Consider the following 26,099-nt stretch of genomic DNA (forward strand, 5'->3'; position numbering starts at 1 on the left):
TTATTTTGATTTGTAATATATGTGTGACTAGTATTGCTATTCCTATATTTTTTTTTCCTCTTACAATTACTGGGCATGACTATCTATTTTGTGTAATTCTTGTGTTCTGTTTTTAGTCATGTTGTGTGCACATAAATAACATGAGTTAATGTTGCTGGACTTCTTTTTGTGTATGCTTATTTTATTTTATTTTTAGTGATGTAAAACGAGGAAAAAAATTGAAGGTAGATAACAGATAACAGAAACAGGGTAACAGGAGTCTGGTTCTCCTGTTACCCTGATTCTTTTGCAAACTAACTCAAGTTCTCCAGTGGCGTGACGTTTGGCATTATGTTGGAACTTCGGATGCCATAAATTTAAGAAACTATGACGAAGTGATACCTAAAGATAGAACAACCATAGAGTACGCATACCAAATTAAGGAGTGCTTTGACGAGTAGTGTTACCTAAATATTCTTTAAAAGAAAATTGAAAAGGTAGTTTTACCTACTGGTCGACTGTTAGTCATAATAAGAATCAAATTCAAAATTATGGAGTCTGAATTTTTACTTTTGTGACTTTAGTTACTAGTCAATCTTGGTCATTTGAAAATATTCGATTAAAAAAACATCGATAAGGTTTGTTTACGCGATTGATCATAAATTATCAGGTTTTAGGAAAAAAAAATCTTTATAAATAATTTCTATCCTTTGCGCAATATTTATGAAGTTGAAACGCTAGAGTATTTGAAGCTAAAGTTTAAGAGTATTCGGACATGAGTTTAATTTGCACAAAAAAATGAAGAAAATTTAAAGTTTATAAGTGAAAACTATTATTTCACTTGAAATACTCTTCATACCAGTTTTCAAGCTTCAATTTCTCGATCTCTGTTTCAAGTTGAAGTAAAATAATAGAAACATTGTAAAACAAACATTGATTTGCAAATAATGTCCTCCATGTCACCTCCAAATAGCCGAAAACAAATCACCACTTAGCAAATAAACAAAGCCGAAATCACTAATTTCGTTTTATTTAAATTAGTTTAATTTTTGCCCCTAAGGTTGAGTTATTATGATTTCAGTAAACCAGAACTCCTTAAACGGTACCTTCCAAATTTGCTGATTTTTTGTTCATTCGTGAAACTTTATTTTTATACAATTTACACTCAGGAAATTAAAATATTTTTCCGTAGGAGTATAATTTACAATTAAAAAGAAAATCTTCTCGTTCTACAAATGCCTTCACGTCATTGTTGACGTCAGAACTCTTCATTTATTCTCATGGAAAATTTTATTTTGTGTCTCATACAACTGACACTAGTTGTATGAGATAACTTTTTTGTCTCACAGTTTTGTAGACCCAAATTTCTGTGGACCCAAAAGTATAATATTGGGGTCCACAAATTTGTGAGACAAAAAAGAGTCTCATACAACTAGTGTCAGTTGTATGAGACACAAAATAAAACTAAAAAACTTCACGAATGCCAAGTCAAAGTGTACTTAACCTTCAAACAAAATTTTTACCAAAAGTGGTGGTAGAGTGGTAAGTATTTTATTTATTTTTAACTACAAATTTCTCGACACGTGCGTTGCACGTGTATGCCGAGTCATGTTATACATAACTTCATAAAATAATATTAATATTATTATAACAAATCTTTGAGTATATAAGTATAAATTAATGGAAAAGTACAATTTTTTGTGATAGATTAATGTGAATTGTCGCATATTGATTTTTTCATCGAGGTCAAGATGATTGGATATCATTTGAACCTATGAAAATGAATGATCAAAGTTTAATTGGATATCATCTATTGTTAGTTTATCATGACCAAGACTCTTTTTGTCGATATTGATAATCCTCTTGAAATTACTATGTAAGTTGCTCATGTGAGAAGTGCAAAGCCACGTTTAACCAAGGAGTGTCAAGGAAATATTATTTTGTTATTGCTCGGTAGGATTTTTTCGTTTACACATGTTTATTGTATTTTGAATCTCCTTGGCTTTTTTATGTGTTTAATTTTTTATATTTTGACCCCCCTTGTTGAAAAATATGTTAAGGTTACATAATATGTTCATGACAGAACTAATTGGCTAGAGAGTTGCTTGTTTCTATTACTAGCAATCCTTCAAATAAAAACAGATGATGGACGTAAGAGAAACTAAAACTAATCACCTAATATGTGGTGATCCATCAACACAAGAACTAACAAAGAAAAAAAAAAAACAAAATATGAAGTGCTTAATCTATCAAGAACATATAAAGTCTAGTAAAGTTTATCAATTTGGCTAATTCAAATTAATTACATTGTCATTAGCACGACAATATAGATATCTAATGCAAGATATGTATATATATATATTTAGATGGCATCCGATGATGAGCTATATATGGCATCCAATGATGAGCTATGGTATTATACGGTACCATAGTTTACTGTCCATTTAAATTTCTTTTTTATTCTTTTATTAGTGAATTTCTTTCATATTTTGATTTCAACAATAAAAGCTCAAGTGTCTAATTAAGAAAATGTGAATGTTGGTACTCTTAGTCCACATAAATTTCATGTAAAACGATTACTCACATCTAGTGTGTATAAATTCGAGGTATATTTTTGCAGGATTAACACAACAAATATATTTAACCAATATCTTTGACTTTTATATTCAATAATTAGCCGATCATGGAAAGTACAATTTTCTAAACTGCTAAAGAAAAAGAACAATTAAAACACGAAGTGCATGCCAACTATTTATTTGCACATAGAAATAAATATTAAATATATAGAATCAAGAGGAGAGAAGAGTGAATTTTGATCAGGAAAGAAATAGTTAAGTAGAATATATGAATAGTCTTAAATTGGAGTAATAACTACATGTTTATTAAGTACTATTAACTAAGTGACATCCAAAAGAAAATAATATATACAATGGCGTCAAATTTCCAAGAAAGGTTTCATCTCTACTGACCAAAACAATTTTCGAATGAAAGTTCATTCCTAACTAATGCCAAAATCTAAAAGTTCATTCCTAACAAATGCCTCATGTACAAGCTATGGTAAGTACCTCATCTTTGATGGTATTTATATCTATTTCTCGTTCGAAACACTCCTTTTCTTTCTAATTAATGAGATTATATGTCTTACTTGGGAATTCTCATCCTGCAATATATTGCCCATCACTTAATATTCTTTCATTCTTTGGTTGTCTTTGTTATATTTCCACTCCCAAAGAGCATGGAGACAAACTTCAACCTAATATATACTTCTATTAGCAAAATACCTAATACTTCTCATTTATCATTTTTAGGGTATTCATTTATATACATGGTTCTCAACTTATAGACTATGACTATAGTAGTTTCTACAGCCTAATTATAAAATCAGGATTAGTAGAAAATCTATTAATGAGTTAGGTTGTAGTAAAAATCTTTAAGTTATTCCAAAAATTTTGCAATGATCAAAAGATAGTAATAAAATATCATCATTTATGAGCATTACATAGAATCAGATAAGGATGCAAAGAAATTGTACAAAAAACACATAGAGAAGCATGCTCTCAATTTATAATCCGTAGGACATGATCTATTCATCTTATCAAGAAATTAAGAAATTAAGAAATTAAATCATTTGCTTTACCTCATCATAAATAATTGGCAACGTGTAATTTGGTGAACATAAGTTTGTGACCAACAATAAATGATTTATATTGGTGGAGAAACACAAACAAGATAATAAAGGGCAAAAGTCTAAAGTAGCAAAGTTGAAGATGTGATTCACTGGAAGAAACTTCCCTTCTCTTTTATAAAACAAAGCACCACAAAATTTTTAAATAAACTAAAATGGTCGAATATCCCAATCCAAAAGAAACTGTCACAATAGACTAATACTAACCAGTGAGTCATAAGAAGTTTGAATCGACGCTTTCTGCTAAGTAAACAGAAATGAAGTTACGAGTATATTTTTGTGTTGGATATAAATATCACCAAGGATTTAGGAAAAAGTTAGATAGAAAAAATAGTAGTAGCGCTAGAACCTTGACTATTAAGCACACAAACTTTGTAAGAAAAGTGAAGAAAGAAGACGTTACTTGGTGAAGGTGTGTTAAGAGTTCTAATCTGAAGAGTGAGGAGAGCAGCGACTCTTTGCGAGGAGTAACGATGTAAAATGGTTAAGGTGGCAAGTACTGGCAACGGTTGAAAACCTTAAGAACCGATAGTTAATGGTCTTTTGGTTAATTAGGCTAATAACATGGGCAATTAAGTAATTTAACTTTTAGTTTAGAGGGTTCCTGCTTTTATAGTGGTATAGATTAGAGCCATGAAAATAAAGTTGCCCTCGATAGGAAGTATTTTTATTTTCTAAAGTAGAATTTTTAGTGTGATTAGTCAATCCGAGAAGCAAATATCGAGCGAGAAACAAAGGAAGAAACATTCCATCCACCCAACCCAACACACACACACAAAAAGACCCCTTACCCCACCAGCAAACCAAGAATCCTAAAGGCAGAAAGAGACACATACATCTATTGCTTTTTTCATACACGTTTTGCGTATCCCCCAAGCCTATGAAAACCCTATAAATACCATTATCCTCTTCATATTACATATCCAATTCCTTTGCCGATATTCAAGACTTTCTCCAATTTTTTAGCCTTCACTTGAGCTTTACCATGGCGACTCCTAGTGCTTATCTTGCGGAAGCTTATGTGACGAGAAAACAATACAAGGAGAAGATGAAGACAGAACTGGAAACTAATGATAACAAAAAGCAACATAATGATCCTAAAACCTCCTCCTCCTCTTCTTCTTCGGGTGGTTGCTTTTCCATGAAAATATTCAAGAAAAACCATCCAAAAACCGCTCCTTCGCCATCGGATCCGCCGCCGTGAAGTAGGATATGAGAGCTAACAGCTGCTGTAGCTATATATATTAATTACTGTTCTAGGAATGTTTTTAAAGCCACTGTATTGTTTTTTTCTTTATTTGATGTGTTTGGAATTCATGAACTCAACTAAAGTGAAGAAGTTCATGATAATTAAAAAAATTTACTTGTATTTTACGAATTTTGATATGTTTCTTCTTTTTGTCAGCGTATTTTCATGAATATCCAAGCAAATGAAAAAGAAAAGAAACAAGCTCTTTGTTCAAAATTATGTACGGGAAATTCTGAAGTTCTTATGTATTATCGCATTTTAGTTAATTAATTAGTCGATCAGTTCCCATGAAAAAACGACACTTTCGAAATTAAAGGCCAGCAAAAGCAATAAGCCATACGCTGTAGCTGGTCCCATCATTAAAAACCAAAGATTCTCTTCCTTCCCATCATTATAATCATAACGTATTAATAATTAATAAATTGACAAAAATTTCTCAATAAAAAATAAACTTACATAGGACAAATTAAATTATTTGAGACAGTGAGTATCGATGTGGGAATTTTGTTCTAAAATGGAATATTTTAAGGATAAAATAGTAAAAATTTTGGTCAAACTTAAAGTGATAATAAGCTAAAAATTCATAAGCTGGGGGAGACCAGTTTATGGCTTATTTTTGACTTATAAACACTTTTAACTTTACCAAACGTGTAGATAAGCCGAAAAGTGCTTATAAGCTAGTTTGACCAACTTATGAGCTTAGCTAAACACCCTCTAATCTCCGCTAGTGTGGTTAGAAACTTGTTCCATTTGGCCAATATATTAAATGGAAATTTTCTAATAGTTAATTAACACTAATAAGTTAATTGACAGGTTTCTTTTAGGGGTGTTCACAAAAACCCGAAAAATCGAAAATCAAACCAAATCGATCAAAAAAACCGATACTTTTTGGTTTGGTTTGGTTTTGGTATTGAATTTTAAAAACCGATCAAATTTGGTTTGATTTTGGTTTTAATCAGAAAAAAATCGAACCAAACCGACTATTTCAAATTTATTATTACACCTATATATATGTATATTATTATACAAAGTTTCAAAAAATTTATGGTAAATGTTAATAGTTTGCACTTTTAATATAGTTCTTTACCTTTACATTCTAGTTTGATTGGTAGTTTTCTTTTGTTTAGTGTAAGAATCCATTTCGTGTTAAAAATAACATATTTTTAATTGAGTCCTTAAATTATTCATCACTATTTGATTCAATTATCATCAATATATTTTGGCAAATAATATATTTCTCAAAGGGTAATTGATTTGTAGTGTTACGTTGAAAATGTGGTCGCCAGAATATGTGTTTGGTAGTGTATGTCTTATATTTAAGAAAAAACCGACAAATAACCGAAAAAACCGAAAAACCGACATAAATCGAATCGAGAAAAACCTACTTAATTGGTTTGGTTTGGTTGTAATATTTGAAAAACCGACTTACTTAATTTGGTTTCTTTTTAGGGAAAAATCGATCCAAACCGAACCATGAACACCCTAGTTTCTTTAGTTTGCAATTTTGCATCATGGTATGACCTTAGCTTGAAATCGAGGGGTCAAGTTATAAAACAATTATTCCTACAGTGTACTTAATTATATTCCCTCACAATGTATACTTAATTCAATTGTTGAAATATGAACCAAGTTTATCTTCTTCGATTGGTTAATATATTTAATAAGGTGCTCTAAGCTACAGAAGTTTAGAGCACCTTATAAAAAAGTTTGATAAGGTGCTTTAGTTTATATATTTCATAGAAGAATTTAATTAACCCGCTTCCAAAAAGTTCATATACTAAGTCTGTAACTCTCAACTTCCATTTCTCCTTTAATAACAGAGTGAAGGCATATAGTGATGAAACATCTTTTCTGTATCGATCATTCCCATTTCTTGTAGCATTTTCATTTGCGCGATGCCTTATATATCCAGAAGCTTAATGATGGAGAATTAGATGTCTTACATAATATCGCGGTTTAGAAGTGGATCCACGATTTAAATTATATAAGTTCGTCTTTGAAGGTTATTAGTGTTGAACCTAATGTATTTTTAAATTTATAAATTTATACTAATATTTATTTTTAAATTTTTAAACATACTGGATTCAGACGAACCCGGCAACAACATCTACATCTGCCGCCAGGTAAGATCCGTCAAAGTCCAAGAATGAACTTGGTGCCCAAGACAACGTGCCGGTCCCAGCACAACTGAATTTTATCTCCTTACCTTCCAAATCTCATACGCCCACCACACAAACATTGACTCCTTCTTGAATAAGTTATAGACAAAGGGTGTATTTGGTACGAAGGATAATATTTTTCATATAAAATGAATGGTTTAATCTTTATTTCTTGTTTGTTTAGTGAATGAAAATTTTTTTTGGAAAATATTTTTTAGTGTTTGTGTTACGATTGCAAGCATCAAGGACATGATGCAAAAGTTTGCCAAGTGATGAAGGAACGAGCAGGAAAGGAGGTGATGGCAGAGGAAGTAGCAGTTGGTCGTAATATGCCTGTTGTGGAGGTGACCAATTTTGACAAGTTACAAGGTGATGCTAGGGACTATCTGAATGCCAAAAGATTGAATCAAATAGATATGGAAATAGCAGGTGGTAAACTGGTTGATGAAGTCGCAAAAATTTTTTTAGTCGGGCAGCAGCTTTTGCATAATGAAGGAGGAAAACAAAGTGTTAATTTGAAAAATGAGAAATTGGTTAATCGAGCAGTTGATGGTCTTTCTATAGGTGAGACCCCAATGGTAGGTGATGCAGCAGGTGATGAGACTCCCAATGGAACAGAAACTGGAACAATTGTTGTAAACAAGCAATCAAATTGGGAAATGGTTAGGAGCACTAATGCTGGTATTGTTGAAGATACAGCAGCACCAATGGATGGACAATTGTGTTTGGTGGTTGATACAAATGAAGCTGGGCAACGGATTAACTCTCAGACTACAAATGCCGCTATACCAATTGCAGCTCGACAGCCTATCGTAGTACCTGGAAAACAGTTAACTTGTGTGGTGTCAAATCTGGAAGCTACTTTTCCATTGAAGTTTACAGCTGATCGAACTGTTGCTATGGGTGCAACTGATGATACAGGAATTGCTACTGTCCCAATGGTTGATAATGTTTTTGTGCATGATGGTAAGGAGTTTGATCGAGTTGCATCAGTAGGGCAGACTACAGTGCAACAAACAGCTCCTCCTAAGACTCTAGATGCAAAGAGTGTTAGATCTACTACAACAGTTGAAAAACTAGCAGGTGCTATTGCTGTACATGATGAGGGGCAAGGTACAAATGTTTCAGGTGTTAGGGCAACTTTGGAGAAAGCTGAGCAGTCGAACAAATTTGCAGCTGGAATTGAGCAGGCTACACCTGCAGTTGTTGCAATGATGATTTCAAGTGAGAATGAAAATCAAGAGAGTGAAGATGAAGAGTTGATATAAGTTGGATCACCCTCTGTACCAAAAAATTGCAGCTCTACTATGATAAAATCCAGCAACAAACTGAATGCAAAAGCAACAGTTTTTATGCCTAAATCTGGAACAAATAGGCATGGGCAGCATGAGCAAACTATAAACACACAGGAGCAAAATGTAGTAGCATCAGCAGCTACTGAACAGCAACAGCAAATTGCAAAGCTGTCAACTGCTGCAATATATGCTACACTCAATGAACAACAACATCAGCAAATAGCAGCAGCACTTCCAAGTGCTATTCATCAAAACACAGAAGCTGCTAGAAATTTGGATAGTGCAGCTGAAAGATTGATTCAAGCTGTAGAATCCAAGAAGGCCACTGCAAGTTATACTACAAGTCAAATTGTAATAACACCTACACCTGTTATGCAGCAGCAACAAAATTTTACAACCACCACAGCCGTTACTCATTCTGGGCAGCAGCAGCATAGTATAAACAGTCCAGAAGCTATCTCAGAAGCGGGTAAATCTATTGCACAGCAACACAAACGTGCAGGCACTCAAGGCGAATATCTACCAAATGCAGGACATCAGCATCCTATAAGTTTCATGGCTGGACAGCAGAAGCATACTCCAGGCAGTCCACCACAACAGCAACATCACACTTCAGGTGATACAGCAGTAGAATTGGACACTGTTAAACATTCAGGTGAGATTTCAAACATTGCTTTGATTTCAAACCATGACCGGGCTCTATTGGATGCTTTGACTAGTCCAAAACCTCATAGATATGCATACTCAAGTAGCTCGAAAACGAATACACAAAAGCATAAAGTGTCAGTGGCAAAGAGGCAAGAACCTTGTAGTGCAAAGAGAACGAAGAGGCATGAACCATTATGGATGGTTATACAAGAAGAAACAAATCAAAAAACTAGAGTTCAATTTACATGTTGCTATTTCCGACGAAGCGGAAGAAGATGAATTGATTGAATCATGTCCGGAAGGGGCGACTACAATTGGAGATTTGCAAAGTGAAAAAAAGAAGGGGACCCAAGAAATAACACTCAGGCAACTCCCAATGAGAGCGGCAAAGCAAAAAGGGGTTGCCCCCTCAATATCTACGAGGTACAATAGATCAGAGAATAAATGAAGAATTTTGAAGAATGTTTGAAGATTACATGGGATTTTAAGGAAGTTCACATTGAACAACTCACAAGTTTGACGAATGAGGGGCAAGACTCAAATTTCTACATTGTTTTAGTTTATCATTTTAAAAGCATCATCACTTGTAATAGCGTCATAGAGTGTGTTATAAACTCTATGGCGATCATAGAGTACTTGGTACTTTCAAGTTCCTATTTTTACATGCTTGTTAGAAGATGAGGCTTTTTCAAAGCCTCAATAGGATTAGTAAGGTAAGGTTTAGCCCGGTCTGTGTTGCCTTGGTCCTATGCCTTTGGAAAAATATCCACATGGCTATGAGATTATATGCCCTCGTGAGACTATGCCGGCAGCTACACCATGAATCCTCTACATGAGGCTACCATCATAAGGCAATGTGAGGCGCAGAGGAGTGATTATATAGCCAAGGCATATGGGTAACAATACCGGTGCTATTGTCCCCCTTATTTGTACTATTCCTGATTGTTGTATTTTTCTTTACTTTTATTAATAAAAAACTAGCCCTAGGCACTTGCCTAGTGGATTGCCAAAAAAAAAAAACCATCAAAGGCCATGATGGCGTCAGGCACCTCAGTCAGGCAAGCCAACATTGAGTAAGTAATTAAACTCTCATTTTAATATTTTAGGAACCATAATTTCCTTTAATTTAACTAGTAAAAGGTAATCATCATTGAATAAATAAAATATTTAAAACTTTTAATATTAAATATCCCATAATCATTCCAGAACCCGGTGTCACAAGTGCATGAGCAATCGCTAGGAGTGACGACCCGGCCAGTAGTCACATGAGTTACCGCTCCAATTTCCCCATTTTTGCTTATTTATGCTTTATTATCTGTGTATTGTGATATCGGGTTGGTCGGATCGAATCCAGAATGATTTTGGTAAGGTTTGAGACACTTAGTCTCTTTTGAGGAAGCTTAAGTTAGAAAAGTCAACCGGATATTGACTTATGTGTTAGAGGGCTCGAATGTGAGTTCCGATGGTTCGATTAGCTTCGAGAGGTGATTTGTGACTTAGGAGCGTGATCAGAATGAGTTTTGGAGGTTCGGAGTAGATTTAGGCTTGAATTGACGAAGTTGATATTTTGGCGATTTCCGGTTGGTAGGTGAGATTTTGATATAGGGGTTGAAATGGAATTCTGAGAGTTGCAGTAGTTCCGTTGGGTCATTTGGGATGTGTGTGCAAATTTCAGGTCATTCAGACGTGGTTTGGTTGGATTTTTTATCAAAAGCGGAATTCGGAAGATTTTAGAAAATTTGGCTTGAATCCAATGTGTTTTGGGTGATTTGATGTTGTTTGAAGTGTTTTGATGATTGGAACAAGTTTGAATAAGGTATTAGGATATGTTTGTACTTTTGGTTGAAGTCCCCGGGGCCTCGGGGTAATTTCTGATGGTTAACGGAGAAGTTTGGAATTTGTTGCAACTGCTGAATTTGCTGCTTCTGGTATTTTCGCACCTGCGGATTGGGGACCATAGGTGCGGAACCATATAAGCGGAAGGGTGGCTGCAAAATCGGAATTTGGAGAAGTCGTCAGGAACCACAGAAGCGGTTGGAATACCGCATTTGCGATGGCGCAAATGCGGAAAGTTGATCGCAGATACGGAAATAGGAGTTTAAGTGAGGAAAGCAAATGCGGTGGTCCGCATATGCGGTACTGCTGAAGCGGAAATATAGTCGCAGATGCGAAAATGTCTGGACAGAAGGTATAAATTGTGGCCTTCGCAAATTTTGAGCTATTTCACCATTTTTATCTCGGCTTTGGAGCTTTTTGGGCCATTTGAAAGAGGGATTTCAAGGGAACTTTATTGAGGTAAGGAATTTGGACTTAAAACACGTTCCTATGCTATTATTTCACCGATTAGAGCTAGAAATTATGGAAATTAAGGGTGAAAATTGGGGAAACTAGGGCTTGGGAAGTTAGACCTTTAATTGAGGATTTGAAGGACCATTTGAGGTTGGATTTCTGAACATTTGATATGTATGAACCCGTGGGGATATAAGGAACCTATTGATGTAAAAATTATTGAATTCCGAGACGTGGGCCCGGAGATCGGGTTTTGGTAATTTCGGGATCTGTATCGTATTTTGATTATTTTCGCTTGAGTTTCGTTCCCTTAGCATATTTTTATACCGTGATTCTAATTTTGGATAGATTCAACACAAATGGAGGCCGATTCGAGGGGCAAAGGTGTCGCGAGCTAGAGATTTGACCGGTTCGAGGTGAGTAATGATTGTAAATGATGTTATAAGGGTTTGAAACCCCAGATTGCACATCGTAGTGCTATATTGAGGTGAGACACATGATTGTTGACGAGCATGGGGTCGTGCACTATTGGGGATTGTGACTTGGTCCATCCCGATTGATGGTTTTAATGCGTATTTGACTGAAATCTATATGCTATCATCATTATTTGGGCTGAATGCCATATTTGGGCTTCGTTCCAACTATTTGAACCCTTCGGGAATTTTTACTGGTATTCAACAAAAATGTATTGTTCTGGGGTATATCAAGGTTCAGTTTTCGGTTCATATTTCCTCATTGTTTTGACTTTATACTTGAACTCAGTCATGTTATATTTCACCATTTTTCGTACTCAGCCATGTTTACTCTACTTTAACACTTACACGATCTTTTAAATGATATTTTGGGACTAAGAAACATGTTTTACTACTGCCCGAGTGGCTTGTGAGGATTTTGACTGAGTAAGGCCGAAGGCGTATGTTGTGAGGAAACATTTGATACTGATTATGAGGCCGAGGGCCTGAGATATGTACGCCACAAGGTGGCTTGAGTGATATGAGGCCAAGGGTCTAGTGATGATACCACGAGGTGGCTTGATGTTGCGCTTGGGCCGTAAGGGGCCCCTCCAGGAGTCGGTACACCCCTAGTGAGCGCGGGTACCCATTGTGATGTGAGATTGAGCCCGAGGGGCTGGTATTGTTCTGAGATGTTGCCCGATGGGTGGATTTGTTGACACTGTGCCCGAGGGGCGAACCTTTATGTGTTTATTTTCTTAATTAACTGTCCATTTCCTACTTAAATTGTTGAAAAAGGCTTTTCATGAAATTTCATTTGATATAAAGGATTTTTGCCTATCTTTCACTGATTCACTAATTTTTTAAATGGTTTTACTGCTTCATTATAGAATGCTTTGTGCTTTACGTGATTTCTTGCTTTTAGTCTTTATTTACATTCGTTACTCACTGAGTTGGAGTACTCACTTTACTCCCTGCACCCCGTGTGCAGATTCAGGCATTGCGGATCCTGCCAGTGAGACTTGAGAGCTCCCGACAAATATTGGAGTCCACGTGGTAGCTACTTGACGTCCGCAGTCCCGTGTTTCTCCCTCTTTATCATTTCTATCTTTATCAGACATTTGTAATAGTTTGTAGACTTTTCAGACTTGTATTAGGTTTTATAGATGCTCATGACTAGTGACACCCCGATATCGGGCTGTGTTGAGTTGTTCTTCCACGTATTTATGATATTATCGGCTACTTTAGTTTATTTATTCATGCTTAGACTGTTTCTTATTGTTTAACTGTTTAAAAATGGAATTGGGTTTAACTGGATGGACTTGTCTTCACGAGAGGTGCCATCACGACCTGGTTCGGGTTTAGGGTCGTGACAAGTTGGTATCAGAGCCTAGGTTACATAGGTCTCACGAGTCATGAGCAGGTTTGGTAGAGTCTCGCCGATCAGTACGGGGACGTCTGTATTTATCCTCGAGAGGCTGCAAAACATTTAGGAAAAAATTTCATATTCTTGAAATTCTTATCGTGCGAATTTGTTGATCCGAGTACTAAACTTTTGTTATTCTATTCTCTCACAGATGGTGAGGACACGCGCTATTGGTCAGGATGGCGACCACCAGTGCCACCAGCCGTGGTCGCTAGAGGCCGAGGACGTGGTCGTAGTAGGGGCAGAGCAGCTAGGGCAGCACTTGTAGATCCATCAGCTGCCCCAGTTCAGGATCAGGTCCTAGTTATGGGCACTCCAACAACACCAGCTTAGGCACCAGCTGTGCCCATTATGATTCCGGGTATTCAGGAGGCCTTGGATCAGATCTTATCAGTTTACACTGGCCTAGCTCAAGCGGTTTCAGCCATTATAGCCACAGCTACTTCTCAGGCCGGGGGAGGCAATTAGACTCCCGCCGCTTGCACACCGAGCAGGTCATGCAGGGACTTCAGACGCCGGGGGCACAACCCGCCCAGCCTGTTGCAACTGCTCAGGACTATGTAGTTCCTACTATGCCGGAGGATGAACAGCGTAGGTTGGAGAGGTTTGGTAGACTACAGTCTCCGACCTTTAGTTGTGTAGAGGGCGAGGATGCCCATGGTTTCTTAGATAAGTGCCAGAGGATGCTTCGTACAACGGGTATTCTAGAGACCATCGAGGTCACTTTCACTACTTATCAGTTTCTTGGAGCTGCCTTCACTTGGTGGGAGGCTTTTGAGAGGCACAGGCCTGTTGGTGCAGCACCCCTTACCTGACAGTAGTTCTTCATTCTCATTCTGGAGAAGTATGTGCCGCAGTCCCGCAGAGAGGAGCTGCGTAGGGAGTTTGAGTGGTTACGTCAGGGAGAGATGACTGTGATGCAGTACGAGATGAGGTTCTCCGAGTTAGCTCATCATGCTATTTGGATGGTTCCGACAGATAGAGAGAGGACTAGGAGGTTTTTTGATGGCCTCACTTATCAGCTTCGTATTCCCATGACCAGGGAGAGGTGATTGGTGCTACGTTTGAGGAGGTTGTGGATATTGCCCGTGATATTGAGTCTGTTCGTCGCTAGGAGCGAGAAGAGAAAGAGGCCAAGAGGCCTCGAGGATCTGGTAGTTATAGTGGTACTCCTTCGAGGGGTCAGTTTCAGCACGATAGAGGACGTCCATTTAGGAATGCTCATCTAGCTCGCCCAGGTTATCATGGGGGCGTCATCGGGTCATAGTTCTCACAGTTCACATTAGGGCCAGTCATCACTTAGTGCCCTTCCAGTTCAGAGTTCGTCCCGTGCTCCATCAGTTTAGTGCTCTTCTATGCTGAGCGCATCGGCTAGTTACTCCGGTGCGAGGGGTTCCCTTCATTCCCCTTCTCTAGCACCTGGGAGTTGTTATGAGTATGGTGAGATGGGTTATATGTGGAGGCAGTGCCCTTGTCGCCTTGCGAGTTCATCTTAGTAGAGGGGTCAGTAATCGGCTTCAGCGCCAGTTACTTCACCACCACCCGCCCAGCCATCTAGTGGTGCAGGTTAGTTAGCTTGGGGTCTCCCTAGAGGGGGAGGTCGTTCAGGTATCGGTCAGACCCGTTTCTATGCACTTCCAGGTAGACCCGATGCTATTGCTTCAGATGCCGTTATTACAGGTATTGTTTTAGTCTGCCACAGAGATGCCTCTATATTATTTGATCCCGGTTCCACCTTTTCTTATGTGTCATCATACTTTGCTCGTTATTTGGGTATGTCCCGTGAGTTTTTTGCTTCACCTGTTCATGTATCTACCCCGGTGGGCGATACTGTTGTTGTAGACCGTGTGTGGTGACTATTGGGGGTCTAGAGACCCATGTGGATCTTTTATTATTGTGTATGGTGGATTTCAATGTCATTTTGGGCAAGGATTGGCTATCTTCGTGTCGTGCTATTCTGGACTGTCATGCTAAGACAATCACATTGGCTATACCGGGTGTGCCACAGATCGAGTGGCGAGGTGTGGCTAATTATGTTATCAGTAGAGTGATCTCATTCTTGAAATCCCAACGTATGGTTGGGAAGGGTTGTCTTTCGTATCTAGCCTTTGTGAGTGATGTCGCTGCTAAGACTCCCAGTATTGATTCTGTTCCAGTTGTGAGGCATTTTCCTGATGTGTTTTCTGCAGACTTCCGGACATGCCACCGGATAGGGATATCGATTTTAGTATTGACCTGGTGCCAGACACTCAGCCCATTTCTATTCCGCCGTATCGTATGGAACCAACAGAGTTGAAGGAATTAAAGGAGCAGCTTCAGGAACTCCTTGATAAAGGGTTCATTCGGCCTAGTGTGTCACTTTGGGGTGCGCCGGTTCTATTTGTGAAGATGAAGGATGGCACTATGAGGATATGCATTGATTATAGACAATTGAACAAGGTAACAATTAAGAACAAGTATCCTTTGCCTCGTATTGATGATTTATTCGACCAGCTTTAGGGAGCGAGAGTGTTCTCCAAGATTGATCTCCGTTCAAGTTATCACCAGTTGAAGATCGGGGACACGGATATTCTTAAGACAACTTTCAGGACCCGATATGGTCATTATGAGTTCTTGGTGATGTCTTTTGGGCTGACCAATGCCCCAGCAGCGTTATTGCATTTGATGAACAGTGTGTTCCGACCTTATCTTGACTCGTTTGTCATAGTCTTCATTGATGATATTCTGGTATATTCGTGTAGTCAGGAGGAGCACGCGGAGCATTTGAGAGTTGTGTTGCAAAGATTGAGGGAGGAGAAGCTTTATGCAAAATTCTCCAAGTGTGAGTTTTGGCTCAATTTAGTGGCTTTCTTGGGGCACGTGGTGTCCAGCGAGGGTATTCAGGTTGATCTTAAGAAGATAGAGGCGGTTCAGAGTTGGCCCAGACCATTTTCAGCCATAGAGATTCACAACTTTCTTGATTTGGCAAGCTATTATCGCCGATTTGTTCAGGGATTCTTATCTATCGCATCGCCCTTGACAAAGTTGACTTAGGAGGGTGCTTCATTTGTATGGTCGGACGAGTGTGAGTGGAGCTTTTAAAGCTCAAGACAGCTTTGACCACAACTCCAGTGTTAGTTTTGCCATCAGCTTCAGGTTCATATACCATGTATTGTGATGCTTCGAGAGTTGGAATTGGTTGTGTATTGATAGAGGAGGGTAGAATTATTGCTTATGCTTCTCGTCAGTTGAAGCCCCATGAGAAGAACTACCCCGTTCATGATTTGGAGTTGGCTGCCATAGTTCACGCGTTGAAGATATGGAGGCATTACTTGTATGGTGTGTCTTGTGAGGTGTTTACTGATCATCGTAGCCTCCAGCACTTGTTCAAGCAGAAGGATCTTAATTTGAGGTAGCGGAGATGGTTGGAGTTGCTTAAGGATTATGATATCACTATATTGTACCATCCGGGAAATGCCAATGTGGTGGCTGATACTTTGAGCCGAAAGGCGGTAAGTATGAGAAGTTTGGCATATATTCCAGTTGGGGAGAGACATCTTGCAGTGGATGTTCAGGCCTTGGCCAATCGGTTTGTGAGATTATATGTTTCAGAGCCCAGTCGGGTATTGGCTTGTGTGGTTTCTCGGTCTTCCTTATATGATAGCATTAGAGAGCACCAGTATGATGATCTGCATTTGCTTGTCCTTATGGACAGAGTTCAGCATGATGATGCTAGAGATGTGACTATAGGTGATGATGGGGTGTTGAGGATGCAGGGCCGAATTTGCATGCTCAATGTGGATGGACTTCGAGAGTTGATTTTGTAGGAGGCCCATAGCTCGCGGTTTTCCATTCATCCGGGTGCCGCGAAGATGTATCAGGATCTGAGACAACATTATTGGTGGAGAATAATGAAGAAAGACATTGTGGGATTTTTAGCTCGGTGTCTCAATTGTCAGCAGGTGAAATATGAGCATCAGAGACCAGGTGGCTTGCTTCAGCGGATAGATATTCCAGAGTGGAAGTGGAAGAGGATCACTATGGACTTTGTAGTTGGATGAACTTTGAGGAAGTTCGATGCTATTTGGGTGATTATGGATCGGCTGACCAAGTCCGCACACTTCATTCCTGTGTGTACTACTTATTCTTCAGGACGGTTGGCAGAGATCTGTATCCGGGAGATTGTTCGGTTGCATGGTGTCCTAGTTTCCATCATTTTAGATAGGGGCACTCAGTTTACTTCGTAGTTTTGGAGGTCTGTGCAGCGAGAGTTGGGTACTCAGGTTGAGTTGAGCACAACTTTTCACCCTCATACGGACGGACAGTCCGAGCGCACTATCCAAATATTGGAGGACATGTTGCGTGCTTATGTCACTGATTTCGGAGGGTCATGGGGTCGGTTTCTACCGCTTTTAGAGTTTGCTTATAACAACAGCTCTAGTCGAGTATTCAGATGGCTCTATATGAGTCTTTGTATGGGAGGCGGTGTAGATCTCCAGTTGGTTGGTTCGAGCCCGGTGAGGCTAGTCTATTGGGGACAGACTTGGTGCAGGATGCCTTAGAGAAGGTGAAGGTGATTCAGGAGAGGCTTCGTATAGCACAGTCAAGGCAAAAGAGCTATGCTGCTAGGAAGGTTCGGGATGTATCCTACATGGTTGTTGAGAAGGTTCTGTTGAAGGTTTCACCCATGAAGGGTGTTATGAGATTTGGGAAGAAAGGGAAATTGAGTCCACGGTTCATTGGGCCTTTTGAGGAGCTTCGGAGGATTGGGGAGATGGCTTATGAGCTTGCTTTGCCATCCAGCTTGTCGAGTGTGCATCCGGTATTTCATGTTTCTTTGCTCCGGAAGTATATTGGGGATCCATCTCATGTTCTGGATTTCAGCACGGTTCAACTGGATGATGATTTGACCTATGATGTGGAGCCAGTAGCTATTTTGGGTCGTCAGGTTCGAAAGTTGAGGTCAAAGGATATAGCTTCAGTGAAAGTGCAGTGGAGAGGTCGGTCCGTGGATTAGTATAGGGCACCGTGAAAACTTGTACTCAAAACTGGGTAGCTCGTGGTACCAAGTCCCGAATATATGTTAGGAATGTGTAAAATTAAGCGAGCCGCGGTTCAGACCCTTTTGGTACTGATCTATGTTATAAAAAGTCAAGAAATACTGTTTTCCCAGGAAATGCAATTCTGCGGTCTAGAATGCGGTCGCATAACAGATATGCGGACCGCATAATCGCCGCAAAGTGAGTCAGTGTGTTGATCGAATTGGAGGTTAAATATGCTGTCCAATATGCAATCGCATAACGGATATGCGGACCGCATAATCGTCACATATTTCCCTTGGAATTTTGTGAGGGGCAGTTCTGCGGTGCACTATGCGACCGCATAATGGGTATGCGGACCGCATTTCTGCCACATACCCAGGCAGTATGTTCAGATTTTAGGAGCACTTTTGCGGTCCATTCTGCGGACCGCATTTCCACTCTGCGATCGCAAAGTGCGATCACATACCTAACTCGGGCTCCTATTTTTCTAAATTTTAAACCCGACCGTTTCTTCAATAAAACACCCCAACCCCTTATTTTAACATATTTTCTGAACAAAACTAGAGAGAGATGAGAGCATTTTAGAGAGAGAAGAAGGAACCCAACATTTAAATCATCCAAATCTTGCATCAATCCTCAAGAATCAAAGAACCTAATCATAAGTTCTTCATCTAAGAGGTAAGGTTCTATACCCTAGACTTTAATTTCGAGTTTGGAGTATAAGATGGGTTATTGAGGTATGATTCTTGGGAGTATTAGTATTATGTATACATACATGTACAACTTAGGTTTATGGAAAGATTATTGAACATAAATAATAAAGATTGGGTTAGGGAATGAAGGAAATCTTGTAAAAGAGATTAGAAATCAAGATGCTCAACTAGTATTTGATAAAATGCTCAAATGAGCTAGAATTATGAATATCTTCATTTGTGTTCAATTTCGTTATGTCTCGAAGTAGATGGGCATGGCTAGAATTTCCGGAACGTTGTAGTAACTTAAGGAAAAGCTCTTTGAGGTATGTATGGCTAACCTTAACTCTTGTAGAATCCCCTTGTTATGACGAGCATACGGTATGTGTACCTTTTATGAAAATATGTGAATTGATTGACTTAGTTGATTTCCATACCACCAAGTTATATGTGATTGTGAGAAGTGATTTGATGTGCCTATCCTATTATGTGCAAAGTTTGTAAATGCTTGAGGATGTCGACATGGAAGTATGTGTTAACGAATGAAAGAATCTTAATGTGTCCAAACGTGGGAATGTGTATAGTGGCGTAAATAAATGGCAACAAACCAAGTGTGTGTGTGTGGATATGGTTATGTGGTAAGAGCTGTGTAACAAATGATAGAAAAGAAATCGTAATTGATGCAACTGAAACAACGGTAGTAATATCATCTGTGACTTGTTGTAGGCAATTGTCATTGTGACTTGAATTGTATACGGGTTATGGTATATGATGGAATTGGTATTGATGTTTATGAAAATTCTTGTGAATTGTTGTTTTTGTGAAATGATATTCTGGATGGCCTGAAGCTATGTGATTGAACTGTGAACTACTGTTGTGGTGTGAAATGTAATTGTCCGGTGGGATAGGGTTGCGCGCCACAACACGAAGTTATAAGGTGTGGGTTGTGGTGATAAGGGTGGCCGAGTTAATAAGGGTTGCCGAGGTAATAAGGGTGAAAAAGTGATCGAAATCACTATTGAAATAAAAATATGTGAAAGTTGTGAAATCATTGTTGTGATGAAATAATGTTGAAAGGGGAAAATGAGAGATTGTGGAGTTTGTTTGGCTTTGGTTGTTCCTTTCATGTGCATTTGTTTGTTGATTCTATTACTATTTGTTATCTGTGTATTTCTTGATTTTACTTGGGGTAAAGTTTGTTCATACATACTAGTGCAATTCAAATGTACTGACGTCCCTTTTGCCGGGGGCACTACATTCGTGTTATGATTGTAGGTGGTTCCATAACAGGTATTCCAGCCCACCGACAGTAGCACTCCTTCACCTCCCGTCAGCTGAATTGGTGAGCCTCTTTCCTCTTGGGGCCCTGCGTGGCTCATGCCGCTTATCCTCCTGAAAATTTAATTTGGTATTTGCGTAAGGTATAGCCGGAGCCTTGTTACCGGCAAGTATTGTAACACTCTTTTGTATTTCTAGAGGCTCCGTAGACAGGAAATGTAGGTTATGTACTTATGTATTTTGGGCAGTATAACTTGTAAACCACGCTAAGTAACTATGTATGTTATGTAAATCTCGTAAGAATGTGTTTAAATTTATAAATGGCTATTTCACTTGGTTAATGGGTAATGGAAACGCAGGGTATCACGTGGAATAGGAAAGGCACCCAGGTCCGCTTGGCTGGGGGCTACCCGATCGAGCGCCGGTCGCGCCCCTCGTTTTTCTGGGCATGATAAACTTGGTATCAGAGCCTAAGGTTTTAAAGTGTCCTAGGATGTCTCGGAGCCGTGTCTAGTAGAGTCCTTCTTATCAGTGTGTTGTCGACCACATCAATAAGTTGGAAGCTACATGGGCATTTAGGAAATTACCTTCTTCTTTGTTACTCTATATCGTGCGGTGAAGTGAAAAATGGAAGTATTTACATCTAACTCGTGCTCTGTTCCAAATTTTCAGTAATGGTACCTAAGAAGAGAGCTAGACTCAACCTCGGGGCCAATGCCACCCCAAGTATGGCTGTGAATCATGTACCTGATGCCGCGGGTGAGAGTGAATCCCCGGTCTTGAATCTGCCTGGCCCATCTATTCCAGATCCAAGTATTCTTGTTCCAGCTGCGGCAGAGGTTGCTACCATCCCTCCCGCTGGTATTCCTGATCTTGATGCAATTCCAGCTTTCGGTCCCGGGGTTTCTGATGGGGACCTTAGAGGAGACATCCATATGTTAACCCAGTTAGTAGCCGCTCAGGCCCAGAGATCTCATGATGCCCCTGCACCCCCCAGCAGACAGGTAGATTCCGCCAGCTCCAGAGTTTACGGGCACAGACCTAGAAGCCGATCCGCAGGATTTCCTTGATGAAATGTATAAGACCCTTCGAGTGATGAAGGCTACAGAGACGGAAGGGGTTGAGTTGGCTTCATACAGGTTGAGGGGAGCAACTTATTCATGGTTCGAGATGTGGGAGGATTCCCGTGGGGAGGAAGACCTCCGGCTAGATGGGATGAGTTTGTAGATGCATTCATGGACCACTTCTTGCCTGCCGAGACAATGGCGGCCCGTGCCACAGAGTTTGAAGTCCTCAAGCAAGGCAGTATGAGTGTTTGGGAGTACCACATGTAGTTTGTGAGGTTGTCCAAGTATGCTCCTCCGTTAGTGTCGACCATGGATGCTCGAGTTCGGCGTTTCGTTTAGGGTCTTAGTCCTTTGGTAGTGAATGAGGCTGCTACAACGACCTTACACTCAAATATGAATTATGGGAAGATTGTGGGGTTCGCTCAGGCTACAGAGGCTAGGAAGTTGAAAATACGGATAGAAAGGGAGAGTAGCAGCAGGGCCCGATCAGCGGGTCACTCAGGGAGACCAGTTCCGGGGAGAGGACCATCAGGGCCATCCCAGTCATATGCCCAGTCCTCAGCAAGCGCACCGCCATTTGTGCACAGTTATCACCAGAGCAGTCACTGAGATCAGGTTCAGACAGTAGGAGACCCCATCATTCTGGTCGTCCAGGAGGGAGATCACAGCAGCAGGGGAGGGCTTCATGCCCCAAGTGTGGGAGGTTCCATTCTGAGACTTGTTATTTAGATATTCCGGTGTGTTATAGATGTGGGGTGAGAGGTCATATCCAGCGGGACTGCCGTGCGCCCAGTCAGGGCATGGGTAGGGGATTTGCTCAGTTATCCGGTTCTTCAGCTGCCACGTCATCCGTGCGTCCTCCAGCCCCAGTAGCGCAGTTTAGTTAGGGGTGGAGCTCGTAGTAGAGGTGTACCCAGCCAGTTTTACGCCTTGAGTGGTCGCCAGAGTGCAGAGGCCTCCCCAGATGTTGCTACATGTATCTTGTCTGTTCAGGCCATTGATTGTTATGCTCTTATTGATCCGGGGTCCTCTTTGTCTTATGTCACCCCATTCATTGCTTCAAGTTTTGGGGTAGAACCCGAACAGCTTCATGAGCTGTTCTTTGTATCGACTCCGGTTGGTGATTCTATACAGCCACGCGAATTTATAGGAATTGTGTTGTCATGGTATGTGGTCGTGCTACCACGACCGATCTTATTGAGCTTGAAATGGTGGATTTTGATGTGATTATGGGAATGGACTGGCTTTATTCGTGCTTTGCTAAACTTGACTGCCGAACGAGAGTCATGAGGCTTGAGTTCCCTATTGATCCGGTTATTGAGTGTAAGGGAAATGGTGTGGTGCCAAAAGGTAGGTTTATTTCCTACCTTAAGGCTTCAAAGATGATTAGGAAGGGGTGTATCTACCATTTGGTACGGGTGGCGGACACCACTTCAGAAGTGTCTGTCCCCGAGTCCGTGACAGTCGTGAATGAGTTTCTTGATGTTTTTTCGGATGAGCTTCCAGGGATCCCGCTAGATAGGGAGATTGATTTCGGGATTGATGTATTGCCAGATACGCGGCCGATATCTATTCCACCATACAGAATGGCGCCAGCGAGTTAAGGGAGTTAAAGGAACAACTGAAGGATTTATTAGAAAAGGGGTTTATACGGCCAAGTGTGTCACCGTGGGGTGCCCCGGTTCTTTTTGTTAGAAAGAAGGATGGGTCGCTCCGGATGTGTATTGATTATCGGCAGCTTAACAAGGTCACCATCAAGAATAAATATCCTTTGCCCCGGATAGATGATTTGTTCGACCAATTGCAAGGTGCAAGGTTCTTTTCCAAAATTGATCTACGGTTCGGGTATCACCAATTGAAGATCAGAGAACAGGATATTCCTAAGACCGCTTTCAGAACTCGCTATGGTCACTTTGAATTCTTGGTCATGTCTTTTGGGCTAACCAATGGCCCAGCAGCTTTCATGGATCTTATGAATCGGGTCTTCAAGCCATTTCTAGACTCCTTTGTGATTGTTTTCATTGATGACATCCTTGTTTATTCGCGGAGCCGGGAGGATCATGCCGATCACCTCAGGGAAGTTTTGTAGACCCTTTATCAGCACCAGTTGTATGCTAAATTTTCAAAATGTGAATTTTGGTTGGAGTCTATTACCTTTCTGGGCCATGTAATTTCCTGTGAAGGGATTTAGGTGGATCCCCAGAATATTGCAGTAGTAAAAGATTGGCCTAGACCCACGACCCCGACGGAGATCCGTAGCTTCTTGGGTTTAGCAGGGTATTATCGGAGGTTTGTGGAGGAATTCTCTACCCTCGCCTCCCCTTTGACTAAGTTGACGCAGAAAGTAGTTGAGTTCCAATGGTCTGACACTTGTGAGAAAAGTTTTTAGGAATTGAAGTCGAGATTGACCTCGGCGCTAATATTGACCTTGCCGGAAGGCACGAAAGGATTTGTGGTTTATTACGATGCCTCCAGGGTCGGTTTGGGGTGTGTGTTGATGCAACATGGGAAGGTTATAACGTATGCTTCAAGGCAACTCAAGAATCACGAGAAGAATTATCCGACACATGATTTGGAGCTTGCGGCAGTTGTATTTGCCTTGAAAATATGGCGACATTATCTTTATGGGGTCCATGTGGATGTGTTCTCGGACCACAAGAGTCTCCAATATTTGTTCAAGCAGAAGGAGTTGAATTTAAGGCAGCGGCGGTGGTTAGAATTGATCAAGGATTATGATATGGATATTTTATACCATCCAGGGAAGACGAATGTGGTGGCCGACACTCTCAGTCGGAAGTTCATGGGTAGTTTGGCTCATTTGGGAGCGGATTAGAGGCCTTTTGCTCGGGAGGTTTATCAATTGGCCAGTCTGGGGGTTCGTATTTCGACCTCAGACGAGGGGAAGGTTATGGTGCGTAATGGAGCAGAATCGTCACTTGTAGCGGAAGCCAAGGAAAAACAGCTCATTGATCCAGCATTAGCACAGATGAAGGAGGCAGTTTTGAATAACAAGACTTCGACATTTTCACTCGGTGGTGAGGATGGTGTATTACGATGTCAAGGCAGGCTATGTGTTCTAGATGTGGATAATCTTCGGGGGAGGGTAATGGCGGAGGCTCATAATTCCAGGTATTCTATGCACCCAGGTTCTATGAAAATGTACCGTGATCTCAAGGAAATTTATTGGTGGAACGGTATGAAGAGGGGTGTGGCGGACTTTGTATCTAAATGTCCGAATTGTTAGCAAGTAAAAGCTGAGCACCAGCGGCCCGGTGGGTTAACTCAGCTTATGGAAATACCAATGTGGAAATGGGAGATGATCAACATGGATTTCGTGGTAGGGTTACCTCGCACTCAGTGCAAGTTCGACTCAATTTGGGTAATAGTGGATCGACTCACCAAATCAGCTCACTTCTTGCCAGTCAAGTCCACGGATATTGCGGAACAATATGCTCAATTGTATATCAAAGAAATAGTAAGGCTTCATGGCACTCCACTTTCTATTATCTCAGATCGAGGGGCCCAGTTCACAGCTAATTTTTGGAAGAAATTTCAGCAAGGTTTGGGTACTCAGGTGAATCTCACCACGACTTTCCATCCGCAGACTGATGGTCAAGCGGAGCGAACTATTCAGACGCTTGAAGATATGTTACGGGCTTGTGTCTTGTATTTCAAAGGTAATTGGGATGACCACTTGCCACTTATAGAATTTGCTTACAATAACAACTTTCATGTTAGCATTTAGATGGCCCCATTTGAGGCATTGTACGGGAGGAGATGTAGGTCTCCGATTGGATGGTTCGAAGTGGGTGAAGCAGAATTATTAGGGCCAGATCTCGTGCACCAGGCTATGGGAAAAGTTAAAATCATTCAGGAAAGGCTGAAAGCTACTCAGAGTCGCCAGAAATCTTATACGGACATTCGTCGAAGAAAATTCGAATTACAAGTAGATGATTGGGTGTTCTTGAGGGTATCTCCTATGAAGGGAGTCATGCGATTTGGAAAGAAAGGGAAGTTGAGTCCTAGATATGTCGGGCCGTATCGGGTCACTCAAAGGATAGGACAGGTGGCCTATAGACTGGAATTGCCCTCTGAAATGTTATTAGTGCACCCGGTGTTCCATGTGTCTATGTTAAAGAAAGTGGATGGAGACCCATCCACCATCGTGCCAATCGAGGCTATCGAGGTCAATGAAGAGTTATCATATGAAGAAATTCCGGTCACTATTCTTGATAGGCAAGTCCGCAAATTGAGAAACAAGGAAGTTGCTTCAGTTAAAGTGCTATGGCAAAGTCAACAAGTCGAGGAAGCCACTTGGGAAGCGGAAAGTGAAATGAAAGAAAAATATCCCCATATGTTTGAACAAGTCTAGTAGTGATCGTGCAAACTTTTATCTCTAAGTAAACTGATGTTGTTTTCAATCTGGTGCAAAGACACCCCATATTTTTCCCTAAATGCTTTACTATTGTAACTCCTCAAGTTGTGCAACAATTGTATGTGTTGTGATTAATTGAGTCATGCGCAAGCCCCTTTTTGGTAAATGAAAGTTTTGTAAGAATTCATGTGATAAGCAAATGATTAAAAGCAGTGTAGATTGGTAATGATTAATTGGAATACGTATAGTGTATTGGAGTTGTTGAACTGTATGGAACTCATTGAAGTGGCCAAATTATGTGCATGTGTTGAGGTAATGAATTATATACCAGTTGTAAGGATAATAGGGATAGCGTAATGGTGCTTGGAAATAATGTTTTAGGAGCTCTCTGAAAGGTAGATAAGTCTAATTACAAAGGAAACTCTGGCAAAATATTTTCAAAAAATTGGGAGTTTGCATATCATGTTTTCAAAACCAACCGATT

The 26,099-nt window shown here is 40.3% G+C and overlaps 1 protein-coding gene across 1 annotated transcript; it reads left to right on the top strand.

Moving 5' to 3' along the window:
* Positions 1–24,985: 24,985 nt before the first annotated feature.
* LOC138890096 (uncharacterized) lies at positions 24,986–25,612 on the top strand. The gene has a single exon (XM_070173452.1). It carries the CDS (start codon positions 24,986–24,988, stop codon positions 25,610–25,612), a length of 627 nt encoding a protein of 208 aa, XP_070029553.1.
* Positions 25,613–26,099: the final 487 nt, after the last annotated feature.

Source organism: Nicotiana sylvestris, chromosome 4 (assembly GCF_000393655.2).
Source record: "Nicotiana sylvestris chromosome 4, ASM39365v2, whole genome shotgun sequence".
NCBI lineage: Eukaryota > Viridiplantae > Streptophyta > Magnoliopsida > Solanales > Solanaceae > Nicotiana > Nicotiana sylvestris.